Source organism: Lissotriton vulgaris, chromosome 5, assembly GCF_964263255.1.
Source record: "Lissotriton vulgaris chromosome 5, aLisVul1.2, whole genome shotgun sequence".
NCBI classification, from domain to species: Eukaryota; Metazoa; Chordata; class Amphibia; order Caudata; family Salamandridae; genus Lissotriton; species Lissotriton vulgaris.
In genome coordinates this window covers 1479523053-1479547992 of record NC_141693.1, presented here as the reverse complement: position 1 = coordinate 1479547992, position 24940 = coordinate 1479523053, and the positions used below count along the sequence as shown (strand labels likewise).

The 24940-nt window shown below is 46.1% G+C and overlaps 1 protein-coding gene across 2 annotated transcripts in view; it reads right to left on the bottom strand.

The window, feature by feature from the left end:
- DSTYK (dual serine/threonine and tyrosine protein kinase) overlaps positions 1 to 24940 on the bottom strand; it is a 422611-nt gene that overhangs the window by 180130 nt on the left and 217541 nt on the right. For both annotated transcript variants that reach the window (XM_086923449.1, XM_086923448.1), the window contains exon 3: positions 12370 to 13006. In XM_086923449.1, coding sequence (XP_086779575.1) covers positions 12370 to 13006 — 637 coding nt within the window. The remainder of the gene's footprint in view (positions 1 to 12369; positions 13007 to 24940) is intronic.

Below are 24940 nucleotides of genomic sequence, written 5' to 3'. Positions count from 1 at the left end.
GTAATATTTGTGTCAGTGTTAATGCTGTTCGAACTTGTATTTATGGTTCATTAATGCAAACCCTTTAATATTAGGGTGAGCGCTCTAAGTAAATGTTGTAAGCTCAGACTGCACCACTGACAGTGGTTCCAGTATAAAAATGTGTATACAAGTTTTTACTGTTTAGCAATATGAGGCTCTGTATAATGCTCCCAGAATACTTTCCGATTATATGCAAATATTTGCAGAAGCTTAAATGCAAGATTGATGAATCTTTGCTTTCAAAATAAAGTTCACAAAAAAATGCAAAAACATTTTGCTAAACTACTGTAAAGTTTTAGGTACTATTTCTTTGTAGCATCATTTAGTGAAATGTGTTGATGTATGATAGTATTCCCCAAAAATAGTCATAATGGAAAAATCAGTAACCCGTTTTCATAAGATTATGAGAAACCTAAAAATAAACAAGCATTGATAAAGCCAGCAGGTCTGAAATTGTTGGTTAGCCTTTTGGTTTTGTCAATGCGAGACTTATTTTGGCATGGCATTTGTAAAACTTTATTGGTGTGGGAGCCTCCGGGTCCTCACCATTATAACAAACTTTGGCAAAAGCGAAAATTGGTTTTGGACTCAAAAAGCGCACGTTGACGCAGTAGTTCCTGGCACTGAACAAAACGACTGTCAATATGCTCCTTGTGAAAGAACAGAACCTACAGTGAAGCTAGCCGATAGAAAGGGAAAGAATTTTAATATACACAAAAGGTCATGGTTAACGCCAGACCTAATTCGGGGCACAATTATTAAATAAAGTCTCAAAAGTGCACCCATGTCCTTGCATTAAGTGCAGATATAGGGCTTTCGTGAACTCACAAGACTTTACAGAGGTAGGCCAAGAAATAGTACTCCTAGAAAATATTTGTGAACTGCATTTTAGCATGAGCAAATATGAAGGTGTAGATTTGCTCGTGAAAATATGAGTGTTTGCAAATTCACTTTACCTCCAACACTTTTCCAGGGTTGGATAAAAAAAAGTTTTATGTCTACCATTGTCAGAAGTAAAATTTCCAACCTTTCTCAGTATAGGAAAAGATTAGAGAAGAGTTGGTGGAAACCCTTTAAGCATGCAAGTTAGTAGGTTTTCACTGACTTAAAAGGGCATTCCATCCCTGGACTATTGCTTACCATTACTTTCAGTCCCAGTAATGTAGATCTGCGGAAATGTGGCAACATAGAGGAATGTCTAGTATTGAAACCCTACTTTCGAAGGAGCCCTTTCATAATCAGAGAGGCTATTTCTAAGCTCTTATATAATGAGATTACTGCCATAATTTGTCGCTGCATTACATGGCACAAAAGGGACAAGTGGATTTTGTTACAGGACAAGTAGATTTATGAAGCAACCTGACCTGTGGACAAGTAGATATTTTATTAAATTCCACATCCCTGAATGAAGACTCTCCTCCTCTTTCAAGGGGTAAGGAAGGAGTGTAATGGACTGTCAAACATGAAAGAGTCATAACTTTAGGTAGAAAGGCGGCTTCAGTCCTAAACACCAGTTTGTCCTGAATTATGGTGGTGTAGGGCAGCTCACTTACGTGATAAGCGGAGTTGATCATGATGAGAAAGTCTGTTTGCAGGATGAGGAGACATAAGGAACAACTGTGAAACAGCTCAAACAGGGTATACATAAGAAAAGTAAGGATCAAATTAAGGTCTCACTGAGGCATCAGGAAAGGCTTCAGAGGAACCATTTGGACCAAACGTTTAAGAAAACAATAGGTTATTTGAACGAAGACGTCTGGTCCAGTAATCTCTGAAAGGGCTTACTGCTAACCTTTAACAGTACCTTTTGCAAGTTCTTGCTTGGCCAAAGACAGAACAAACAGTAACACATCTAATAGTTTGGCTCGAAACAATTACTTGTTACAGGCACCACATCGGGTAACAAACTTGTCCCACTGTCTGTATAAAACAGAGGTCTCAAACAAGTCGATTGCGAACTAGCAGTAACTCTCGGTTCATTTTCCAGCTTTGTTCATTAAGTGCCTTCCTTTGCTTCTTTTGCGCTCCTTGCTCTGTGTTGTTCTTCTCGCTCTTCTTCAAATTTTCTTTGTCCTTTTTTATCCTCAACGTCATCCTTAATTTACTTTGTATTTCTTTTGTTCTGCTTCTTTGTTTACTCCTAAGTCTCTTTCCTCATTTCTTGAGGTTTTTATTTCACTTTATTTCCTTTTCTGCTTTCATGCTGTACTTCTCTCCTTTATTTCGCCTTTCTTTATAGCATTATTCTTTACCTCGTTCATTTCTGCCTTTTTTAAAAAATCTTTTCCAGTTTCATTCTTCCACTATTTCTTGTTTTCTTTCTCCTCTTATTTTTCCATTGCTTTTCTGACTCTACCGTCTACTCTAATTTTAATTTTCCTTCACTTTTTTTGTCTTGCTTTCCTTGTCATTTACTTTTTTCTGTGTTCCTCTTTCACATCTTCCTGTTTCTTTCTTTTGCCCCTTTATTTCTTCCTTCATTATTTAGCTTCCTTCTTTCTTTTTTTCTTCACTCCCCATTTTCTTTCACTGCCTTTTCTCGTGCCTTTTTGTCCCTCATTCTGTAAATGTGGATTCTTTTTCACTTGCCATCACTTTAGTCTCATTTTAGTTTTAGTCACTTCTCGCCTTCTCCTTCCACGCTCTTATGCTCTTGATCCACCTCTCTCTCCCTGCCAGCCTCTCTCTCCGACCCTCTCCCCTTTCTTCCTTAATACTTTTCTTTGCGTCTTTCCTCTTTTTTGCATCGCCCAGTTTTCTCTGTTTTTCTTCTACTTTGTTTCTGCTCCATTCGCTTTCATTGTTCATGCCTTTCTTAATTTCTTTTCTCCTTGTTTTAAAGAGTGCTTTGGTATCCAAAGCAATTATTTGATACACAAATTAATATATCACTATTGTTTGATTGCTGTAGTGTCACTGCCAAGATCGATTTACTTGGAGTGAACTATGAAGCCTGCCTGGGCACCACAAAATATAATTACCAGTGGTTGTTCATGCCCTTACTGTCATCTTCGGTACTTTCTGCCAACATGTGGCTCATGTAGCATTAATGCTGTATGATCACTGGAGCAGGACTTAGGTACTCTGGAAGTGGGATTTAAGTTACTCGGACTTAAAGTACCCTCATCCAACACCCATATATTAGACAATAGCTCATGATGATTTTTAATGGCCAGAAATCGATCTCAATGCAGGAAAGGTTGGAGAATCCTTGGTATAAACTGATTCTGTAAAAGAAGGCCTGGCCGCCAGGATGAAATACACTACTGAATGCAGTCAACTGCTGCTGTTCAATTTCCATGCATAAACGTGTAGATTGCACAGGAATGGGTGCAGGACCCAGTCCTACTACAGTGACAGGAGACCCTCCTGGATCGGCAGCCTGATCAGAGGACTAGATACTCATGTCAAGAAGATACAGGTACCACACTATCCTACTCCAATCCGGAGCCACTAGGACGAGTTAGGACTTGTTGTTCCAGATGATCTTTATAAGTATGGGCAGGAGAGGCAGAGACAGAAAGACATACAGGAGTCATGTTTTGCACTCTAGGATAAATGCATCTTGGAAAGTGAGTCTTCTTGGAACTTCAATGTGCCTTGACACTGAATGTTGTTGGCAGAGGTGAGGATATCTAGACAGGGTCCTACCAATTGCTGGAAGACACCCTGCGTTATCTCCAGGTGCTTTTGCTCGGAGTTTGCCCACCCTGGAGTATGATCAAGTAAATAGCCGAGGACCCCACATCACCCTGCTTGTTGCAACACCACATGGTGGTGAAGGAGCTGTACGGGAGGACCTAAACCAGCCTTCCCTTAATGGAAGACAGGAAAGGTTTCAAACGCCAAGGCAATGGCCCGAAACTCTAGAAAGTTGATGTGGAGGTGTGTCTCGCCAAGAGACCACAGTTCTCTTCTGTCCACCTTTATCAGGTGGCCTCCAAATCCAATAGTGGCACATCTGTCATCATGGTCTGCTCTGGATGGGTAGGGAGAGGGGTCTGCCACTTAACCAACTGCAGTTCAGCAGCCACCACTACAGAGTTTCTGCAGTCTCCTCGAACCCTGGATGGAATGTGACAGGTTCCTTTGGTGCTGGGACCACTGAGATTTCAGACGCCACTACAGAGCACCTATGTGCAATCCGGCATGGTTGACATTCAGGAAGCAAACAGGTCAAGAAGCCTGAAAGCCATCCTCAATAAGATAAAGGACCAAGTGTGAAACATCAGTATCACAGCCAGAGTTCTAGAGGCAATCTTGAAGGAAAGCCGTAACGTGCAAAGAATCCAGAATATAGGTACTAGATGGAAGACTGGGACCCCCATCCCTACCTTCAAAGGTAATCAACTACTATCACCTTCATGAACATCCAAGACACTGGTGAGGCCAAAAGGTAGCACAGCAAACTGAAAATGCTCAGGCCCTCCTTGAACCGCAGATATCACCTGTGGGCCTGCAGAAGAGGGATATGGAAATGAGAGTCTTGCAGGTCCAACTCCTTCACACAGACTCCTGGATCTAGGCCAGATAGAAAAAGCATAAGCATTTGGGGTGGGGGGTTCAGGAGGCCTAAAATAGGACAGAGGCCTCGGTTCATTTTCATCACAAGGAAATAATGGGAGTAGCTCCCAGTTCCAATCTTCCAGGCCAAGGTACTCTCCTTTGTCCAAAAGAGCACAAATATCCTGCATTAAAATAGCCAAACAGTCTTTCCAAAGCTGTTCTGATGAAAGCTGAAGATGCAGAGGGCTGAAAGGAGTGGCAGAGCATAGCTTCATTCGACTATCTGTAAGACCCACGTGTCAGATGTTACAGCTTGCCACCTGTGGAGAAAATGAATGATCCTTCCTCCCACTGGGTGGTCATGTGCTGCTAAAGGCAAAGAAAAATGGCTTGGAAGCTGCTGCCAGAGGGTCTGGGGACTAGGAGCTTGGCTGTCCCTGTGGACCTGGACGTTGCAGGCTGGTTCTTTTACCGCCCCCTCTCCCCCCTACCAAAGGCCTGTTGTTGGGGTGGTGGTCCTTCGATGCCAAACCCCTGGCAATCCTTCAAAAGTTGGGACAATGTTGGTGATACTGCCTTGCAGAAATGCAAGAACAGTCAAAAGTAATATCCTTACATGATTTCTGGGCATCATCAGAGAAGCCAAATGATCTTATTAATGCATGTAACGGGAGCACCACATTAGTGACTAACGTTCTCCAATAGTCAATCGTGACCAGGCCTGGCCTTCTAACATACTTGATTGCATCTTGGTCATCTTTATTGGTCTGTGACAAGTTGGCATGAAATCTTTGTTACTGCTGGCAAGATCTCCATTACCATGTACGATAATGCATGGAAGTACCAGCCTCATCCAACGGCTGGTGTTAAGTAATCTGAGTGGGGGAGGGCAGGGGCTAACAGAAGAAAACATCCTCTTCCCAAATGCATCAATTTGTTTTGAGTATCTGTCCTGCAAGGGGATGGGCAGGAGGAGTAGCCGGAAACCAATTGGATTAACCAGGCTAGTGGAGGCTTGTTCTACCAGACTGTCAGGAGAAGGGTTTTGCATCAGAAAGGTAGGGATGCCTGAAGTGGGTCTTTGGTGACGTGCTTCCTGTCTATTTAGAGTCAGGCAAGAGCAACATTTACCCAAAGTGCCCATGAGGGTGTCAGTCAGAGAACTGTTGAACATCAATTGTCATTCCAAGTCTCCCCAGGCTATAACACTTAACAGTGAGGATGTTGGTTTTCACCTCAATAGAAGATAACTGTATATCTAGAACTTCAGCCGCACGTTTGAGGAGCATGGCGAATGAGGCAGACTCTTCTGTAGAAGGGCCAGTGGGAGAACCTAGCCACAAGACAAGGGCCGTGTCGAGCCCACTGGCCTTTCGTAGGCCCAGTTAAAATGGTCATCATATTGGTCACATCACAATCACTAAACATTTGTCGGCTCTGGTCAGAGTCCGATCTGAAAAGATAGTGGAGTACTGAAAGGTGGCTTCTTGGCAAAGTCAGTATCTTACCAGAGTCAAAGTGTATTGAAGCCAGGTTTGTTGGAATTGCGCCAAAAGACTGCTTTGGTTAAGGTCAAGACTGATTCGGTTCAGAGTCAGCGAGAACAATGGGATCAACATTCTCTTCCGTAATCGGTGGCGAGAAGCAGCAGGAATCATTATGCAATGTGGTACCAGACTTTCTAGTCGTCTCCGATGTTGAACCCGAAGTGGGTTCAGGTAGCACAGGCCGTACGTTCTGCAGATCAGCTGGCGGTTTCCATGCATGTGAAAGCGTACCAAAAGGTAGCCATTAGGGTGCTAAAGATGCAGATCATGGTCTGCCTAATTGCCTTAATCTGTTGTGAATCACTAGGGGACCTGAAAATGTGGAGTGCAGTGTAATTAGCAAAGGAATCAGCTCCTGGTAAGGGACCAGGAGCAAGACCAGAAGCACCCTGACATTCTCGCGACTTCCCAGATGTGGACTTACCTGAAGACTTGGACCAAGATGAAAACCTACCATGGGACCCAACCAGAGAGCGGAACGGGTCCATATCATCGGCTTCAAGCAGGCCTTATGAGACTTCTTGCGAAGCTCGGCAACTTACAGCTTGGCTTCGTATTCCCAGATCATCTTTGGGGTCATCAGGGCACACTCCCTGAAAGACTTGGAGTCTTGGGCCAAACCAAGAAATCAGAGAAACACCTTGTGGTAATCTGTCAGTCATTCTTTTTTAGATATTCCATACAAGGCTTAAACCCTGTCGTTTTTAGAGGGGACATATTTCCTTGCACTCCAGAAAGAAATCTGAGAGAAATAATCTTGTCAACTGAGAAAGAGAAATAAAAAAACTGTAAAAAAAAAAAAAGGAGCTAGCTCTCGGTCCACGTACAAACACGAGGGAAAAAAAGAGAACAGACATCTGCAAGCTAGGGTGGCGCTTATTGCAGCTCCAGCTGTCACTTCTGGGGGCAGAGCAGGGTCAACGGGCAAGCCACTCCACACAATCTAGTGGTATGCAGGGGCCATACTGAAAAGACTTCCAGATCCAGTCTGGCACCTGAGGATATTTTACAAGTGAGGAATCTGCAGTTAAAAGTCTCCATCAGAAACACTACACACAACCCTGTGAGAACAGCCAGCTAAACTGGAATTCCTAATAGCGGTCAGTCAAACACTGGAGATGAATACCATTAAGTCAAAGGATAGCCCATAGCCGTGGACAAAATATATAAGTCCACAGCATGGGGCCACTTGTATCCAGCAGATGTGTGAAAAAACAGGAACACCTGCAAAAATAGAGGACACTGGGACTGGTCGTCTACGAGGATTCAACTGAACGAATTATTTAAGTTTCTGTTCCCTTTGGTAAGGCAGGAGAGCACGTGAGAGGAGGAATTTTATTATCTTGTATCAGTCAAGTCACTACAAAATACTTTTTTATAAGATGTATTTCAATTCAGGTTCCCAGAATGTTCCACATTTGAAACTCTTATTTCCTTCACTATTGTGCCATTAAACACATGTAATAGTTTAACAAGCATTTGCAATGCAATAGGTCTCGCATTAGGAAAGTTTGAGCTATTGGTATTGTAAATGACAATTATTTTATTTAGGAGTTGGTTTTGAAAATAGCGAAATTAATAGCTTTGTCATTTACAATGCCAATAGTTTTTTCTTTCGTAAATGTGACAACTATAGCATTTATAATGCAATATGTGTTGGTACTGGGGGTGACGGTGGCGGCGGGTGTGTGTCTGTGTGTCTGTGTGTCTGTGTGTCTGTGTGTCTGTGTGTCTGTGTGTCTGTGTGCGCACGTCTCTGTATGAGTGCGCTCGTGTGTGCGCGTGTGTGTGCGTGCGTGCGTGTGTAATGTGAAGCGAAAGCAGGGGGGGTGTGGCTGTGTGTGTGTGTTGGCAGTTACTGCATGCGAGAAGTGCATGAGGCTTGCAAGGGAGACAGGAGATGGGCACAGCACGTAACTGTACATGGTGAACGCTCGCATGCCCCAGTCCGGCATGCAGCCTACGCGTGCCCATCTCCCATCTCCCTTTCAAGGCCCTTGAAAGCAGAGTCGACAGCTATAGGTTTCGCTGGCGACAGCGCTTTTGCACTGTGTCGCCAGGTGCAAGACCTAAAAATGTACATCTAAATGTCAGGCTTGTTTAATCACGTCATATGGTGTTGAATATCTTTTTCTCTGTTATTTCAAACCAAAACGTGGCAAGAAATTAGCTTTAAAGCTCTTTAATTTTATTGTATTCAATTCAACTAAAATTGTAATATTTTTTCTTTTCTTTATATTGTGTATGCTATGCTTATTCGTGTTATGAGAGGTATGCAGTGATATTTTAATGAATACTATTTTTGTATAGCATTATGTAGGTTTGAGTTTTGCACAGCTCGCACATAGTCTGTATCGTTCAGCTTCATCGTCCCTAGGAGAAGAGTTGATTGGTTTGGTAAAAAAAAAAAAAGAAATAATGAGAAAGCCAATAGATCTGCTATATGTGAAACCTCTTGGCTTTGACAATGTTGTGCATTTCAGTGTTCACTGACCTCTTGCATAGGCCAAACCAAGAGTAGCATTAGGGCTCCTGAGTATTATCATTCTCCATACCACACCACACTTTGTGACCAGAAACTGATTTTTTTCTGATTTAATGGGGAAATGAGCCCGAAGGAAAAAAATGTTTACCCCCATCAGGAACATCACAAGTAACTCCGGGCTGCGACCCCATATTTCTGGGCACTGTCTCGGGTTTCTGTATCCTTCACTCGACTACAGCTATATTTGCAGTTCAGGGATGAAATTGGAAAACATCACCGAGAAAGGTCCAGCCACGAGGCTACTCCTTATAAATGACTCATTGAGACGAGACGTGGCCTTCCTCCAACTGCGGTAATTGCCAGTGTGGGCTCTCTATTTGTCCTGCCACCCCCAAGTGAGATATAGATTACCTATTCTAGAGTCCAGATAAGGGCTGGCAAACAGTGCAAAATACAGTAAAATGTAGTGACATATGTTGGAAATGAGTGCTAGAATTCAGGCGAGTCCTCTGGGTGTGGGACCCTAGTATAGGATCTCCATGTACCGAGCAGCGGGGCAAGGTCAGGTAAAGTAGCATTAATTGGGCGAGAAAAAGCAAGGATGGTGGTTTGCTGTTCTTAAGCAGGCCACCACTCTTACATTAATTGTCATTCACTGAAAGGGGTTGGGGCACTGCCAGAGTATATGCATCACAGTCCAGCTGTGTACGCCGCCAGCAGCCACAACAGGGAAGTAGCCCACCTTTATGGAGTTTCAAGGTGGACCAGTTAGGTAAAACTTTAAAATGAGAATCTGAAGGCTTGTTCTGTCTGTTTGGAGGACGTGACCTATCAATACGCTGTACATACCTGGCAACACACCTTCAAAGGACCCCCGTTTAAAGAAGCATTCTTTAATTGGTGATCCAGGCAACGACACTGAGTCAGGGCCTAAGGTGCTAGTTGCCTATCTGTTCAGGCGCAGCCACCCGAACTTCATGCAGGGTCATGAAAGGCCTTAGGTCCGACATTCTAAAACAGTTGTTCCAGACACAAAATAGCGTTCTTGCCGCAGGACTTTCAAAGGATTATACAGCCTCCTCCTATGCATGTGTCTGCATTACACCATACTGTCGTGCCACATGATATTAGCAGGCTGACTCCCAGTAGCTTGTGCGCACAGTTCCACTGAATAGGAATGGTTCTCGGTATGGAGTTAGACAAGAGGAGTGTCCCTATGTATGCGTGCCCCGCAAAATGACACCGAGACAGGTCTTGGAAGAAAATACACCACTTGCGGCGGATTCTTAGCCAAGTAATAACCGCACATATGAGGCAGCTGCAGTGATCCATAGGTGGTGTGGCGGACCTAACCTCAGGTCGGAGCCTCCCTAGACAAATCATTTAATAATGTTGCCTATCTGCGTCGAGCTGTTTGTGAGTGAGCAGGAGGAACATCCCGAACAACAGATAAGTGAAAAGTGGCAACCCTGGCATCTTAATTATTAGAACCCGAGCCCATAAGGAAAAGCAAAGATGAGGCCAGCAGGAGAAATTGTGGCACGTACAGGATATCAAGGGGTTGAGGTAGTCTTAACCACACCGCCAAATCCTCTATTCAACGAGACACCGTAGGATTTCAGAGCCCTGGAAATCTAGCACATACGATAGCCGCACAGACCATCTCAGTGGCACCGGTCATGGGTACTGCGTCACATTTGTACTTATTGATTTTATACCAAAAGACCTGGGAAAAGGAGTGGATCGCTGTCATCATATCAGGCATCAAAGTGTGCACGTTAGTAAGGGTCAACAATATGGCATCATGAAGGATTTTACCTGCCCAGCAGCTGTGTTTATTTCCTGAATGTACCGATATCTGCTGGGAACCGAATATCTGCTGAAAAGGGTTCCAATGATAAAAGGAAGAGTTGGAGGGACAATAGACACCCTTGATTGTTTAACGGTCTGGTTAGAAATCCCACATAGCTGACCTGTGCCACAGGTGTGTCATAAAACTACCCGACTTTCAATATAAAGGCAGTGCTGAGACCTGCTCTGCACAGGACCCCAGCTTCCATCCAATCTCTTGATAACTAGATCTCTGGCCTGAATAGAGTACAGAGCCACGCTGCCTTCTGGGTAGGTCTGGTGATACAAATACCAGGTCCATACTTCCATGCACACACATATAAAGGGAGGACTGGAAAATGGGTCCACGCAAACGTATGCACGTCCAGCTCGGAGCCCATGTGCACACAGCCGAGAACCAACCACGGAGAAACAGAAGTAACTCGGAAATGACACATACCATTTGCTAGGCTTTGGGGGCGAGGCGGATGAACTAATGTGGTTAAGTGCGCGTTACTTAAGTCACTACAAATTCACTGAAAGACTGAACATGCAAATCACGCTTAAGCGCAGGGCAGGTTTCTGCTGTGCCCCAGCCCGAGGATGAAAGGAGGTGTTGTATAATACAGGGACAGCATTTTGCTTACACAGCGAGAAATGTGAAGGGAAGACTGCAAACACGAGCAATCAAACGCCCCCTGCAGCCGTAGCTGCCTCTGGTGCGGTTCTCGATTAAAGGCTGATCTGACGCTCAGTCGCGCTACGTCCTTCCAAGCCGGGCCCAGATTATCTGTTCCTGGCAGGGGACGGGTGGCATTTCAGCGGATGTGTCCGGTTTCCATACATGCCAACATTTCAGGAGAGCAAAGTGGGAGAGTTAAAAAAAAAAAAAAACTAGCAGGGACGCATGGTATGGTCACAATGTCCACATGAGACAGCCATGCTTGTTAAACTCACCGATCTCGAAGCGTGCGCTGGGAAAGCACTACAAGGCGCCGATCTGTCTGTCAGAGTCTCGTACACTCAGGCTTGAAAGAGTCACCGTATTTTGTACGGAACGAGGGCGTAACGTCTTTGGAAGAAGGTGGTTGATAAGAAAGAGAGTGCCACAGAAACTGCTGCGAGGCCGCGTTAGTAGCTGGCCAAACTAAATGCACGTGCGCAGAAGAGACGAGAGGGCAGAAGCGTGACGCCGTGAGCGTGCACGTCGGCGTTCCCTGCGGCTCGTGACAGTGGCGGCGCCTGCAGTCTTGGAGTGCTGTGAGGCTGTGGGACGGGGAAGAGTATAGCAGACCCGGTGAGGGGGGGCCTCGGGGCACATTGCCGGTGCCGGCCCCCCCCCCCCAATGATGGAAGCCATGCGTGTGCCCGGCGAGCGGTGTTGGGAGTGTGTGTGTGTATGTAGGCGGGGGGGATGGGCGGATGCAGGCGGGGGGGAGGGGGTGCGCTTGTATGTGCCTGCGTGTGTTGTACCTGTGTGTGTGCCTGCGTGTACGTGTGCCTGTGTGCAGGGGTGTGGGGGCTGGCTGTGTGAGCACGGGAATGTAAGGCACGAGAGGGGCACGGTGACGTGCGCGTTCATGAGGTCAAATCTGCGCTCGTGCACCCTCGTGTCCACATTCCCAAATACGGGCCACATAAGGTCTGAAGCAGACACCGTCAATGCTCACGCATTGAGGGTAGGTCTGCTCGACCTAAAAACAAAACCCTCCTTTCAATTTCTACCCCGAGCACATATAAAATTCATATGCATGATTTCCATTTCAATTACCATAATCTTAATGTCTTAGCAGGCACATGTTGCTTTATTTGTTAATAAGTATGTTAATAAATTGGTTATTTTACAATACTAGACTATCGGACTGCCATTTAATCTCTAAATAACTGCACTACATTTGTAATACATTTACGTAAATTGCACAAAAACCCTGTGCAGCGTGAAAGGAAAGTGTCTAAACAAAAAAGGCAGCCACGCATTACCTTTGAACTCCATGTTCGCTGCATCCTCCAGCAGTTCATCCTTCATGTTGTTCAGAGTCTCCACAATCATGTCCTTCATCCCTTCCTGCTCACGGCTGGCAATGCTTTTGAGTGCCTCGAAGAGTTCGTTTTCCTTCTGGCGTGTGTACTCCAGACGCTTGGGAGTGATTTGTAGGTCCCGTTGCATGTCAAAGGCTTGGTTGATGAAGAACTCCAAGCTCCGGTTATGGATTTGGTTCAGCCCTGTGGCTATGTCCACCAAGTGGACCTTCAGCACCTGTCGGGCAAAGAGGCTGATCTGTCCGAGCCGATCAAAGTGTTCCACAAGCATGCTCTGAGCCGAACAGCAGGGGAGTTGCAGGTAATTTATTTCTGCTAGTTGATGGTACAGGGTAGAGCGCTCATTCTCTGCTTCGCAAGAGGATGGGAAGCTCATTCCAGGCCCTGGTACCCGAACGAAGAAAATCGGCAAGGAAAACTTGTCTTTGATCTCTTGGAGTTCATGTACGTCTTCTGGTGAAAGTCTCTCCTCACTAATGGAATAGATTACCACAGGTAGGAACTGTTTGACACAGTCACCTAAAGTGACTTCTGCTGACTGGGAGCTTCCGCAGGGGGCAACCACAATCTCAACTTCCTAGAAACGAAAGGGAGAGATTATTTTTAGATTGGAATCACCTGGTTACTCCCTCACTGTGGAGAGGAGTGAACTTCACTAGATCTTTCAGTATACGACCAAGGTACAACTTTTAGACATGTACATGTGCAGCCCATTAGGGTCATTAAATGATGGCGGTTTATGCAATGGAAGGAGATTACAAAACACTCAATATTAAGCCAGACTTTTGGAATTTATCACAGAAGAGCTATGGGCCTCCCACAATGTAAGATTTGCCATTGAACAACTGTCCTGCAGACAAAGCGATTACAATTTTATTTCAAACATGTTCAAAACTTTGAATGTTACAAATCAACGTGCCTATTAATTGGTTAAATAGCAGAATAATCTGCATGGAGTAAGCATTTGCAAAGCCAATAGGTCTAGCATTGAGCAAGGATAAATTAAAAAAAAAACCATACATTTGCAAACATATGCATTAGGCATTTAAAGTCTAAAAGAAAAAAATGCCACCATCTAAATATGGTGGGTCAGTTAAGTAAAATAAAATAAAAATACTGACAGAAAAAGAAAATACGAAAACATAAAATAAAAGCAAAAATTAGCACACCAGCACAGACACCGAGGTGGACACATTTTATATGAATATGCTAATTTGTACAAGAAAAATGGCATCACTCACAACTCACAGTGAAGAAAGCCAATTGATTAGTTGTGCTAACCCACTGCTCTGGGTGGAAGTAAAAATGTATATTGTAATTGTATGTTGTAATTACATTTATGTAGTGCTTACTAACCCGGTCAAGGAGTAGTCAGATATATATATATATATTTCATCCATATCTAGTCTCATAAAGGTAAAGAATCTATAATTAATATATGTCTCTTACAGATACATCGTTACCAAAGGTAAGTAACTTGTTCATTTAAAAGAGACTGTTAGTTATAGATGCCTTACCTTAGAATAGATACCCCAGCAATACAAACGCCGGAGGAGGGTCTGCGAACTAAGCACACCAGAAAGTCCAGGAACCCCAAATGGGCAAAATAGCGGTCCCTCTGGCCTTGGCTGTCCAGACCGTAACGTCTTGTGAACGTGTGCAAGGATGCCACCTGGCTGACTGATGTCAAGGAGGGGAACTCCATGTGCAAGAGCGCTGGTTGTATGAGCTCAGAGACTCACTGAAGGTTCTTTTTTTGCCAAAGCGCAACAGATTTTAATACAAAGGACAACCCATCTAGAGATGGTATGCTTTTGAACCTCCCGACCTTTGACACCCACATAGCCAACAAGGAGTTGATCATCCACCCAGAAATGTATTGTGCTGTCAAGGTAGAAGGATAGCACATGTTTAGGGTACAGACGGTAGTCTCTCTACTCCTCCTTGGAAGGGTGAAAAAGTGGGAAAAGGTGGGCAAAGTAATGGTTCGTTCAATGTGAAAAGGCATAACCACTTTTGGAAGGAACAATGGTCTCTTCCTAAGCACCACTTTGTCCGGATGCACAGAGAAGAAAGGGGGCTTGGAAGAAAGAGCTTGAAGATCACTCACTCTGTGAGCAGAGGTGATGGCAACAAGGAAAGCTGTCTTCAGAGTGAGGAGCCTGAGAGGACAGTTGTGAAGAGGCTCGAAGGAAGCGCACATAAGAAAAGTTAAGACAAGGTTCAAGTCCCACTGGGGCATTACAAAGGGAGATGGAGGAAAGAAATGAGTAATGCCATTAAATAACCTATTTGCAATAGGGGACATGAACAAAGAAAGCTGACCTGGTAGCCGAAGGAAAGCAGAGATGGCCGCAAGATAACCTTTAAGAGTACCCAGCGTAGAGCCCTGCTGGGCCACAGGTAGTATATACAAAAGGACCTCTGAAAGATGGGAAGATAGGGGATCCACAGCCCTTTTCCATCAACAAACGTATCCCTTTTTCGTGGAGGGACGCCTACCTGCCAACATGACATCACAGACTTCGGGTGGAAGGTCAAAAGCTTTCAACTGTCTCCGCTCAGTCTCCATGCAAGGAGGTGAAGGCTGGATAAGTTAAGGTGAATAACCCTCCCATGCTGCTGCGACAGAAGATCCTACCGAAGAGGCAGTTTGAGTGGAGGATTGGAGGTCCATGCTCAGAAGCTCTGGGTACCAGACTCTGTGACCAGTCCGGAGCCACAAGAATAAATTGGGCCCAGGCGTGTTTGATCTTCTTCAGCACTTGGGGCAGAAGTAGTACAGGTGGAAAGGCGTACAGGAGGCAGCAGTTCCACTTGCGATGAAAAGCGTTGCAGAGAGAGCACCTCCTTGGAAAATTTTGTGCAACTCACGTAAATTCCAACGAGCAGAATTGCGCGTTCTCTTTGGGGGCGAAGAGAGCTAACTTAGGATCTCCACATCACTGAAAGAGACCTTGCACAATGTCTGAGTGAAGACACCATTCGTGCTCTACAAGGCACCGGCGGCTGAGTTCGTCCGCCCTGGTGTTCAGAGAACCTGCCAGATGTTGAACCACCAAGATCATGCCGTGATGTTCAAGCCATGTCCAGAGACGAAGAGCCTCTTGACAGAGTCCACGACCCCACCCTGCCCTGTTTATTACAGTACTACATGGCGGTGGTGTTGTCCGTGAACACCTGCACCACCTTCTCCTTTAAAGAGAAAAGGAATGACTTCAGTACGCTGCAGATCACCCAGAGCTCCAGACAGTTGAAATGGAACCCGGACTCTGCTGGAGACCAAACGCCTCTGATCTCCTCCTGTCCCAGAGAGTCTCATCTGTCACCGCTGTGACATCTGGTTTGGGTAGGGAGAGGGATCTGCCTCTGACCCAAGCGTGGTTCGCTAGCTACTACTGCAGTTGTTACGCAGTTCCCTGTGAGATCTGGACCTAGTCGGAAAGATTTCCCCGATGATGTGCCCACAGGAACTTCAAGTCCCACTGCAGAGCCCGCATATACCATCTGGTATGATCCACCTGTAGGCTGCAGGAGGCCATGAGGGCCAGCAGCCTCAGGGTCGCTCTCCGAAATACGTGGTAGAGGCTGAAACATCAGTATCATAGCCTGAATATCAGCTGCTTGGGAGGATATGCCCGAAACTGCACTGTGTCAAGAACAGCTCAGATGAAAGGGAGAGTCTGAGAGGGAGTCAGGTGTGACTTCGGCACGTTGATAGTGAACTCCGCGAATGCAGGAGGTCTGCCTTAGTCTGGAGGTTGGAGACGACAGCCTGGGGCGAGCCTACCTTCAACAGCCAGTCGTTGACTATGGGGAAGACTAGAACCCATGATCTGCGCAGATGAGCTGTGACCACCGGCATCACTTCAAAGAACAGCCGAGGGGCCCGGGTAAGGCCAAAGGGGAGCATTGTGAACTGAAAATGCTCATGGCCAGCCATGAACCGCAGGTAGCGGCTGTGGGCTGGCAGGACTGGGATGTGAAAATAGGCGCCCTGCAAGTCCAGTGCCACCATCCAGTCTCCAGAGTCTTGGGTAGACAAGACCTGAGCCAAGGTTAGCATTTTGAACTTCTCCTTCCGGAGGAAGCTGTTGAGGGCCACGAGGTCTAGAATAGGACACAGACCTTTGTCCTTCTTGGGCAGAAAGAAGCGGGAATAAGAACCACAACCTACTTTTGGCATAGGAACGCTCTCAATAGCACTCTTGGCCAAGACACCTGAAATGATGCTCCGAAATGCTAACGAAAGACGGTGGTATGGAGGGAGGGGCAGTTAAGAAGGGAAGGGAGTAGCCCCTATGGACTATTGGCAAAACCCACCTGTCGGATGTGATAGTTTGCCAGTGGGGGAGGTGATGATGAATCCTGCCGCCCACTGGTTGTTGGCGACCCTGAAAGGTTGGACTAGGAAGGCTTGGAGGCTGCTGCATGAGGGGAAAGGGTGGACTGGCGCGTCTGCTGACACCCAGACCCGCGCCGCTGAGTCCCACGTTCGCGGCCACGCAGATGCTGGGCATCTTACTTGAACCGGTGGCTGGACTGGGCCGGATGTGGTGGGGTGCCCCTTCCATAGCCACAAAAGGGGTAAAAAGCAGGCTGGGGTGGATGGAACGATGCTTCAGGGCCAAAGGATCTGGCTGTAGCTCGAGAATCCTTAAAGCGCTCCAGCGCAGAGTCTGCTTTGTCGCCAAAAAGGAGACATCCATCAAAGGGCGTGTCCAGCAAAGTAGACTAATATCCCCCGAAAAAGCCAAATGCCGTCAACCAGGCGTACTGCAGAAGGGCGACCGACGGAGCAATCGTTCTGCCTAGTGAGTCTGTTGTATCCAGTCCACAGCGAATCGTGAATTCTGCTAAGTCTTCCATCTGCCACTGCTTGGGAGAGAATGGCCCAGGCCTCCTCCGGGCACTGATGTAGCACCTGGGCAACCGAATCCCAGATGGTATGGGAGTATCGGTCCAAGAGACACGCGGTATTCGCGGCCCGCAGTGTCAAGCTGGAGGAAGAGAATATATGCTTCCCAAGATGATCCAGATTCTTGGATTCCCGGTCTGGTAGAGCAGAAGGTAATGCACTGTAAGAAGAAGAGGTTTTGACCACCGAGCTCTTGGGGGAAGGGTGTTGGGTGAGGACACCTGGGATGTCTGTTGGCGGCAGGCAATCGTCTGTTCCACAGGAGCACCTGTGCTGCGCTTGGACCAGGCGCCCAGAAGGACGTCAGTGAAGGCTTTGTTGAACGTCAAAAGGGGTTCAGATGAGGTTGCCACCAGTTGAAGCACCTAGGTCGGGAGATTTGTCATGACCGCCACTGAAGGGAGCTCCAATGCCTCAGCTGCCCTTCGCACCACCACATCATAAGGAGCTCCCTCCTCCGTAGCCACTGTAGGTGGTAGCCAAGGTCTGAGGAAGTGTCCAGACTACTGGCATCACCCAGGTCTTCTCAAGTCCCGCTCTTCAAACTGGTCTGTTTAAGGGTCAGGTGACCACTCCCAATCACCCTTTTCAGGGCCATAGGAAACACCCGGAATGAAAAGGGGAACAAAAGACCTTCCCGGAAAGGGAGGGAGGCATGGCGTAGTCTCAGAAGTAGGCACCTTAGACTGAGTATATATATATATATATATATATATATATATATATATATATATATATATATATATATATATATATATATATATATATATATATATATAGAGAGAGAGAGAGAGAGAGAGAGAGAGAGAGAGAGAGAGAGAGAGAGAGAGAGAGAGAGAGAGAGAGAGAGAGAGAGAGAGAGAGAGAGAGAGAGAGAGAGAGAGACAAGAGTTGGGTCAAACACGCAATTACAGACACTTAAGTTTTGTTGTGTGCTTGAAAGAAGTCTTTGAAAGGAGCCTTGAAAAAGTGTGGATCATCATAATTAGGTCCATACACATTAATGACCCATATATCAAACCCCTTTCCACTGCATCTTCCTTCGCCGCCTCCGGGACCAGCTTGAATCCTGATTTTGGGTTTACCCACGTGAGGACACCTCTAGAATGAGAAGTGAAACCCGAAGCATGGAACAGTCCCTGCAGCACTTTTTGTGTTAACATCGGGATGGCCATAGGAAAATTAGTTTCTTGGAGTAAGACGATGTCAATCACATGTCTCCTCAGAAACCGAATCACATTTCGTACCTTGCGATGATTAATAAGGCCTCAGACATTCCATGTTAAAAATCTAATTATTTTGCCTTCCTGCTGTGTCATTGGTTAAAATTACAAGTAGCTGTTAGCAATTTCTGTGTCACAACATCCATCTCTGCAATATGTGGCAAATGTCTAGTTGTTATGTCATGGTATACATTTTCAACAGTGACCAACAAAAAATACCCCTTAAACATCCCCCCCTCCCAAGTTGCGTCGTCCCCAACTGGATACAAACGGTGATACACACCCCCCCAAACACAAACAAAAGTGGCCTAATGCCATAAGGTGGTTCACACACAGGGGCGGATGTTGCCTCTCCACCCACTCACCACTGGTATCAGCCATCTCGATATTATTATGGCAGATTACCTGGCGAAAGTCCTCAATTTATTTTATTTCTTGGATCATCTATGGGTCAGAGGCTCAATCTATCTATAGGCTCTTGTACATCTCACTTTAGGTTACAGCAATATCTATGGCCTTTATAGCTGTAAAGTGGAGTGCCACTGCAGACCCCCCCCCCCCCCCTCCCCACCACAGGATGGCAAAGGAGAGAGTTCCCCAGCTAGCTCTATCCACCAGCTTCCTGAGCAAGGGTTCTCATTATCTGGCTCCACAATCCACTCACCCCAGAATATCAGTTCACTAGTGGTCTATACTTAAGGAATCACAAATTCTATGCATCCACTCGTGAGAGAAAGGCTAGCAGAAATGTTTAAGTAAGGAGCTACTTGCACCACCACAATGAATCCAGAGCACACCACAGACCACCCCCCATACCTCAGATCAAGCTCCAACATAACTCCAACAGCAATGGTATATAGCTAAGCACCCCCGCTCCAGACTCCTCACAGCGAACTCATTTTCGCTCTATGCAATACTTGGGGTACAGTCCTAATCATTATCGTCCACAGTGCCTCCCTCAGCTCCCTGCGACTGGTACACTGTAGGTGCTCGAAGTTGCTCCTTGATGTAGTCCTTGAGGACTTTATGCAGGGTCTTAGGCTCTGTTAAGATTGTACATACTCCGTTCCTTGTGACTCGAAGGCGCACTGGGTAGAGCATTGCATAGTCAAGCTCCCAAGTCGGCAGCACTCTTTAAAGGCATGAACTGTCTCTGAGCTTCCTGAACCTAAGTCAGGATAAAGCTATAGTGTGGAGCCCTCATACCGCAGGGACCCCAAGCCTCTGGCCTTCCTCAGGGCTGCGTCCCAGTCTCTGTAGTTTAAAAACGTACCAGTAATCTGGTACGATGGAGGGCACGGACCCAGCGAGCGGTGTGCTCGTTCGATTACAAATATGGCAGATAAAGTGTCCCGGCCCAGAAGTGTAACCAGCAGAGTTTCTATGAAGAGCTCAATATTACTGGTAAGAGTGGATACGGGCAGGCCCGTGAGGCGTATATTGCTCCTTCGCGACCTAGACTCAAGGTCCTCAACCTTGTCCTGCAGCTGCGTGAGCGTCTTGCCCATCTGTTTTTGTGTTGCATCGGACTCCATGTGAGCCTCCTCAACCTCAGTGATTCGTCTTTCAGTCATATTGATCCGTACAGTATGCGGAACAGAGGTTGGACTGGATCGTTGCCAGGATTTGCATAAATACTGCGGGGGACTCTTCGCTCATGTCCAGCTGGTCCGCGGCGGGCTGAGCTTTGCCAATTTCCCTGGTTCTGGTTTTGCGCTGCTCAAATGGAGTTTGGACTGGACTTTGTCCACCTTCCCCCATCGATGCCAACCAACGTACCGGGGGGTGGACTCAATTCGCAGCACTGTGCAAGAAGCAGGACAGAAAACTCCTAGGGAGACACCCAGGGCTCCTCCTGTGCCACCGGTCGTGCAATAGGGGAAGTTGGGGAAGGACTCAACAATTCCAGCTCAACTCCGCAAGGAATGCCAAGGTCTACCAACTCGGATCCATGGCTGTGGGGCTTTCTCGTTATGCCACTGTGAATACCCAGGTTACTATATTTGGACGCCAAGGATAGAGACTCCAAGCCCCTGCAGCTGCTCTGCAATCTCAACCACCTTTGCTAAAGTCCAAGCCAGTCATTTGCTGCGTGTTAATTCAAGGGCCTCCTAGCAGCTCGCACTCTCGCAGACAGCACTGCAGACCTCTGGCAACCAAACGACCCGTTTAAGCTTCAGAGTCTCCGTAACTTATCGCAACGTGCGCCTAATACCCAGTAATATCGTACCAGTTGGAGCTCAGGCAAGGTCGGGGCGTGGCGCAGACACTATTGCCAGGGTTAGACCCATGGCAGACAGAGGTAAGTACCGGGCCTCCTGCGTCAATCCATTGCAGTGAAGGGGGAGCCGCAGGGTGCCCCCGGGCGCGCTCTCCTACACACTATAAGCGTTTGCCGCTTCCTGCCCTCAATGGCTAGGCCGGGACCTTCGACCCCCGGACCTACGGCCGTGCAGAAACCGCACTGAAGGAATCCCCCCCCCGCACCCCCCCCAGGTCATGAGAATACAGCGAGAGGGATCAGCCAGGGCCAGAGATTAGCACGCACTGTCTGCCAGTGGGCTCCAAACAGCCCGGAGGCCAGTACTCATGGCAGGTAAGGTTATCTTCTTGGGGTCGGGCCGCTTCACAGTGATTTGTCTCAGCAGCCCACGACGTCACAAGTGACACGCAGCCCGCTCCTCCCTTCGGCGCTCGTAGCTTCAGTCACTCTGCCATTTTGCCTCAAACCCGGATAGTTCGACTCCGGTTGGCCTCCACCACCCCAGACATCGCCATAGTGCCAATTTCACAGCCGAATCTGCCAGGATAATTCCAAATAGTCTAATGGTGTAGTAGAGCTCAACTAGCTTGCAGCCATATTGTTGAGCTGGCAAGGTCCGCCCCCCCACCCCCCCAGTTAGCTGGAACACACTTACCAGACCTTCTCAACAAGGTGGTTTTGGGGCTCCCGATATGTACCTTGGTAAGACGGATATGAAAAGTTCCAGACACACCATAAACTGATTTCCAAATGAAGTTTATTCCAGAGGTAATTTGGCATCCGACAGCCTCGACGGTGAGGTAGCAACTGCCACCAATCGAGTGTTGTCTGCCTCACATTCTAAGGAATGTACAGGTAAGGTCATTCTAACGTGAGGTCACAAGGTAAGAGGAAGCTTTATTAAATATCACAACACATCCTTCCTCTTTAAAAGGAAAAAGAAAAGAAAGAAAGAATGGAAGAAATTGAGAAAAACAAGCTGAAAGAAAGATACATTATCAAAATAACAATCATTTTAAGGGAATTAAACAGTTACATAGTCTTGCAAGTAAACAGGAGGTCTGCGAACTCTAGGAGCTGAATCAAGAGAAGTATCCAAACTAGATATTGAACTTGTAGCATTATAAAGAGTAGGGTTGTATTCATCACAACCATTATGTTCATCAAGCAACTAACCCATCTTCTCTGTTTCAACATTAAGATTATGAACAGGAATAAACATAGCACCAGAACATCCTTCATTGTCATTAGCCTGTTTGACCTCAGAACAACCCCTTGAAAATTCCACTTCTGACCACCTTCAACCACCACAAAATGCTTTCCAACATCGATCCGCTGAGACCACCTTAAGTGTTCCACTTTTCAGCTTAACCCAATCACCAACCCTAAATTTGGAATCAGAAAATGCTTCAGGAGATTCCACTCCAGATAAAACACAATCTTTAAGCCATGCTGAAACTAACCTAGAACCGGGTAACCGCCCCCTCATAACTTGAAAAGGAACAAGGTGAGTAACACTGTTTAATGGAACGATATGCCCACAGCATTTCATCAATCAAACGTCTAGGTGGTTGACCATTTGCCAACGCTAACTGTGATGTCCCTTTCACTAGCCTATTGGCCCTCTCCACCATACCATTACCCATGGGATTGTATAAAGAAGTACAAGAGTGTTTAATGCCACACGTTAAGAAAACAACGCATTTCACCAGAAGTCAACTGCGTACCATTATCTGTCAACAGAATACACCCTCATCCAGGAACAATTTTTCCAGTACATCAATAGTGGATTTTGTGGTGATGTTATTCAGAAACTTTACAACCAACCACCTCAAATGGACAACAATGACCACTGCAAACCGCATATCACAAGAGAATTCAGAAAATGGACTGATGAAATCTAAGCAAATTGTATGCATAGCCTTGCCTGGATCAGTAATATGACCTACACACTTTTGACCACCAACTTTAAGTCTCTTCTCACTTTCTTTGCACAAAACACAACTTTCAACCCATTTGTGAATCTGATCATCCATACCTGGTCACCAAAACTCCTGTTTTATCCTTTTAATAGTCATTCCTTGGCCTAGATGACCTTCACGGGCAAGTTTAAAAATATGTACACGAAGACCACTTGGCGGTACAAACCTGTCACCTCTCATAATGACATCATGATTGCACACTGACAACTCATCCAAGAGTTTCCAATATGGTCTAACACCAATAGACACCATATTTTCTTGTGGTGCTCCATTTTTAATTAAAGAAATAACTTCTGTCAAAATAGAATCAGATTTCATTTCCTATACCCATTGTGCTTTTGAAAATGCACCCAAATCACAATCAGAAACTTCACAAATCAAAGCTACTGCTTCTTCAGACTCTAATTTCTTAACAACGTCTGTCAACAACCTCCCAATCTAAAGACATATGAGATAAGCAATCAGCTTGTGAATTACTCCATACCTGCACAAGCTCATCATATGAATATTTCTGAAATCTAGCAGAAAATCTCGCCAGACGAGCAGAACCCTTAAAAGGGTACCTTATCATAGGAACAGTCCAGCCCGAACTGCCGAGCCATGCCTTCCCTGGACCGGAAACAAGCATCCGAGGACCGGTTTCTGGCATTCCAGCCGTCTTCAGCCCGGCTTGCTTGAATCCAGTGGTGTGGAGTGCATGGGTTGGCAGTTCGGGCTGGACTGTTCCCATGAGGCACAGGGTCAGTCTGATTTGCATATTGCCATGTCTGAACTGGGGTGGTGTGGAGTGCAAAAAAACGATGGATTTAGGCCCAGATCTCTGTACTGGGGTGAATGTATGACATTGTTCTGCATTCTGTCCATCAACTGTGGTTTTTGCATTCGTCACCCCGAGTGGGATGGGTATGCTCAGATGTGAGTCCCATGCTCTCCACACCATTGGATTCAAGCAAGCCGGGCTGAAGACGGCTGGAATGCCAGAAACCGGTCCTCGGAAGCTTGTTTCCGGTCCAGGGAAGGCATGGCTTGGCAGTTCGGGCTGGACTGTTCCCATGAGGCACAGGGTCAGACTGATTTGCATATAGCCATGTCTGAACTGGGGTGGTGTGGAGTGCAAAAAAACGATGGATTTAGGCCCAGATCCTTGTACTGGGGTGAATGTATGACATTGTTCTGCATTCTGTCCATCAACTGTGGTTTTTGCATAGAGTTAAAATACTAGCATTACAAATGTTATCTTTGATGTTAGTGAAAGCATCCGGTTGTTCCTTGCACCATACAAACTTGGTACCTTTACGCAGCAAACACCTTAAAGGTTCTGTAATGTCAGCAAATGCTCTAACAAATTTAGAATAGTATTCTACCAGACCTAAAAAAAACCTGAGCTGATCTTTATCCTTGGGATGTGGAGCATCTTTAATGGCCTCAAGTAAATTTCGCTTGGGAGTTAGGCCTTCACTAGAGATGGTAGAACCTAAATACGCAACCTTCTCAGTTAAGAATTTACACTTGTCCTTATTGACAGTAAGACCACATTGTTCAAGTTCCCAAAGAACCTGTCTCAACAAAGCATTATGTTCACTCACAGTTTTCCCAGAGACCAAAATATCATCCTGGAAATAAACCATACCCACCATATCCTTAAGCAAATTATTCATCATTCTTTGGAAGACACTCGCCACCGACGCCAAGCCGAATGGCATGCGCGTGAACTGAAAAGTGCCCTCGCTGGTAATAAATACTGCGAGTGGTTTTGACTCTGGATGAAGTTTTATCTGGTGATAAGCACTTCGCAAATCAATTTTTGAGAAGTACTTACCACCACCCACAGATTGTAACAATTCACTGATGTTGGGCAGAGGAAAGGTGTCTATAACAATATCCCGATTAGGAGATTTCAAATCGATGCAGAATCTCAAACGGCCATCAGATTTAAGAGTCAAAAGCACCCAAGGTGACGCCTCCACAGGCTCTATGACACCAGAACTTAATTCCTGAAGAAGATCCTTAAGTCCTTTTCTAACAGATAACAGTACTTTCCTAAACTTGTGCTGAATTGGACAAACATTAGGTTTAAGGATTATTTTATGTAAATAATCCTTCACAAAACCTAATCTGTCCTAAA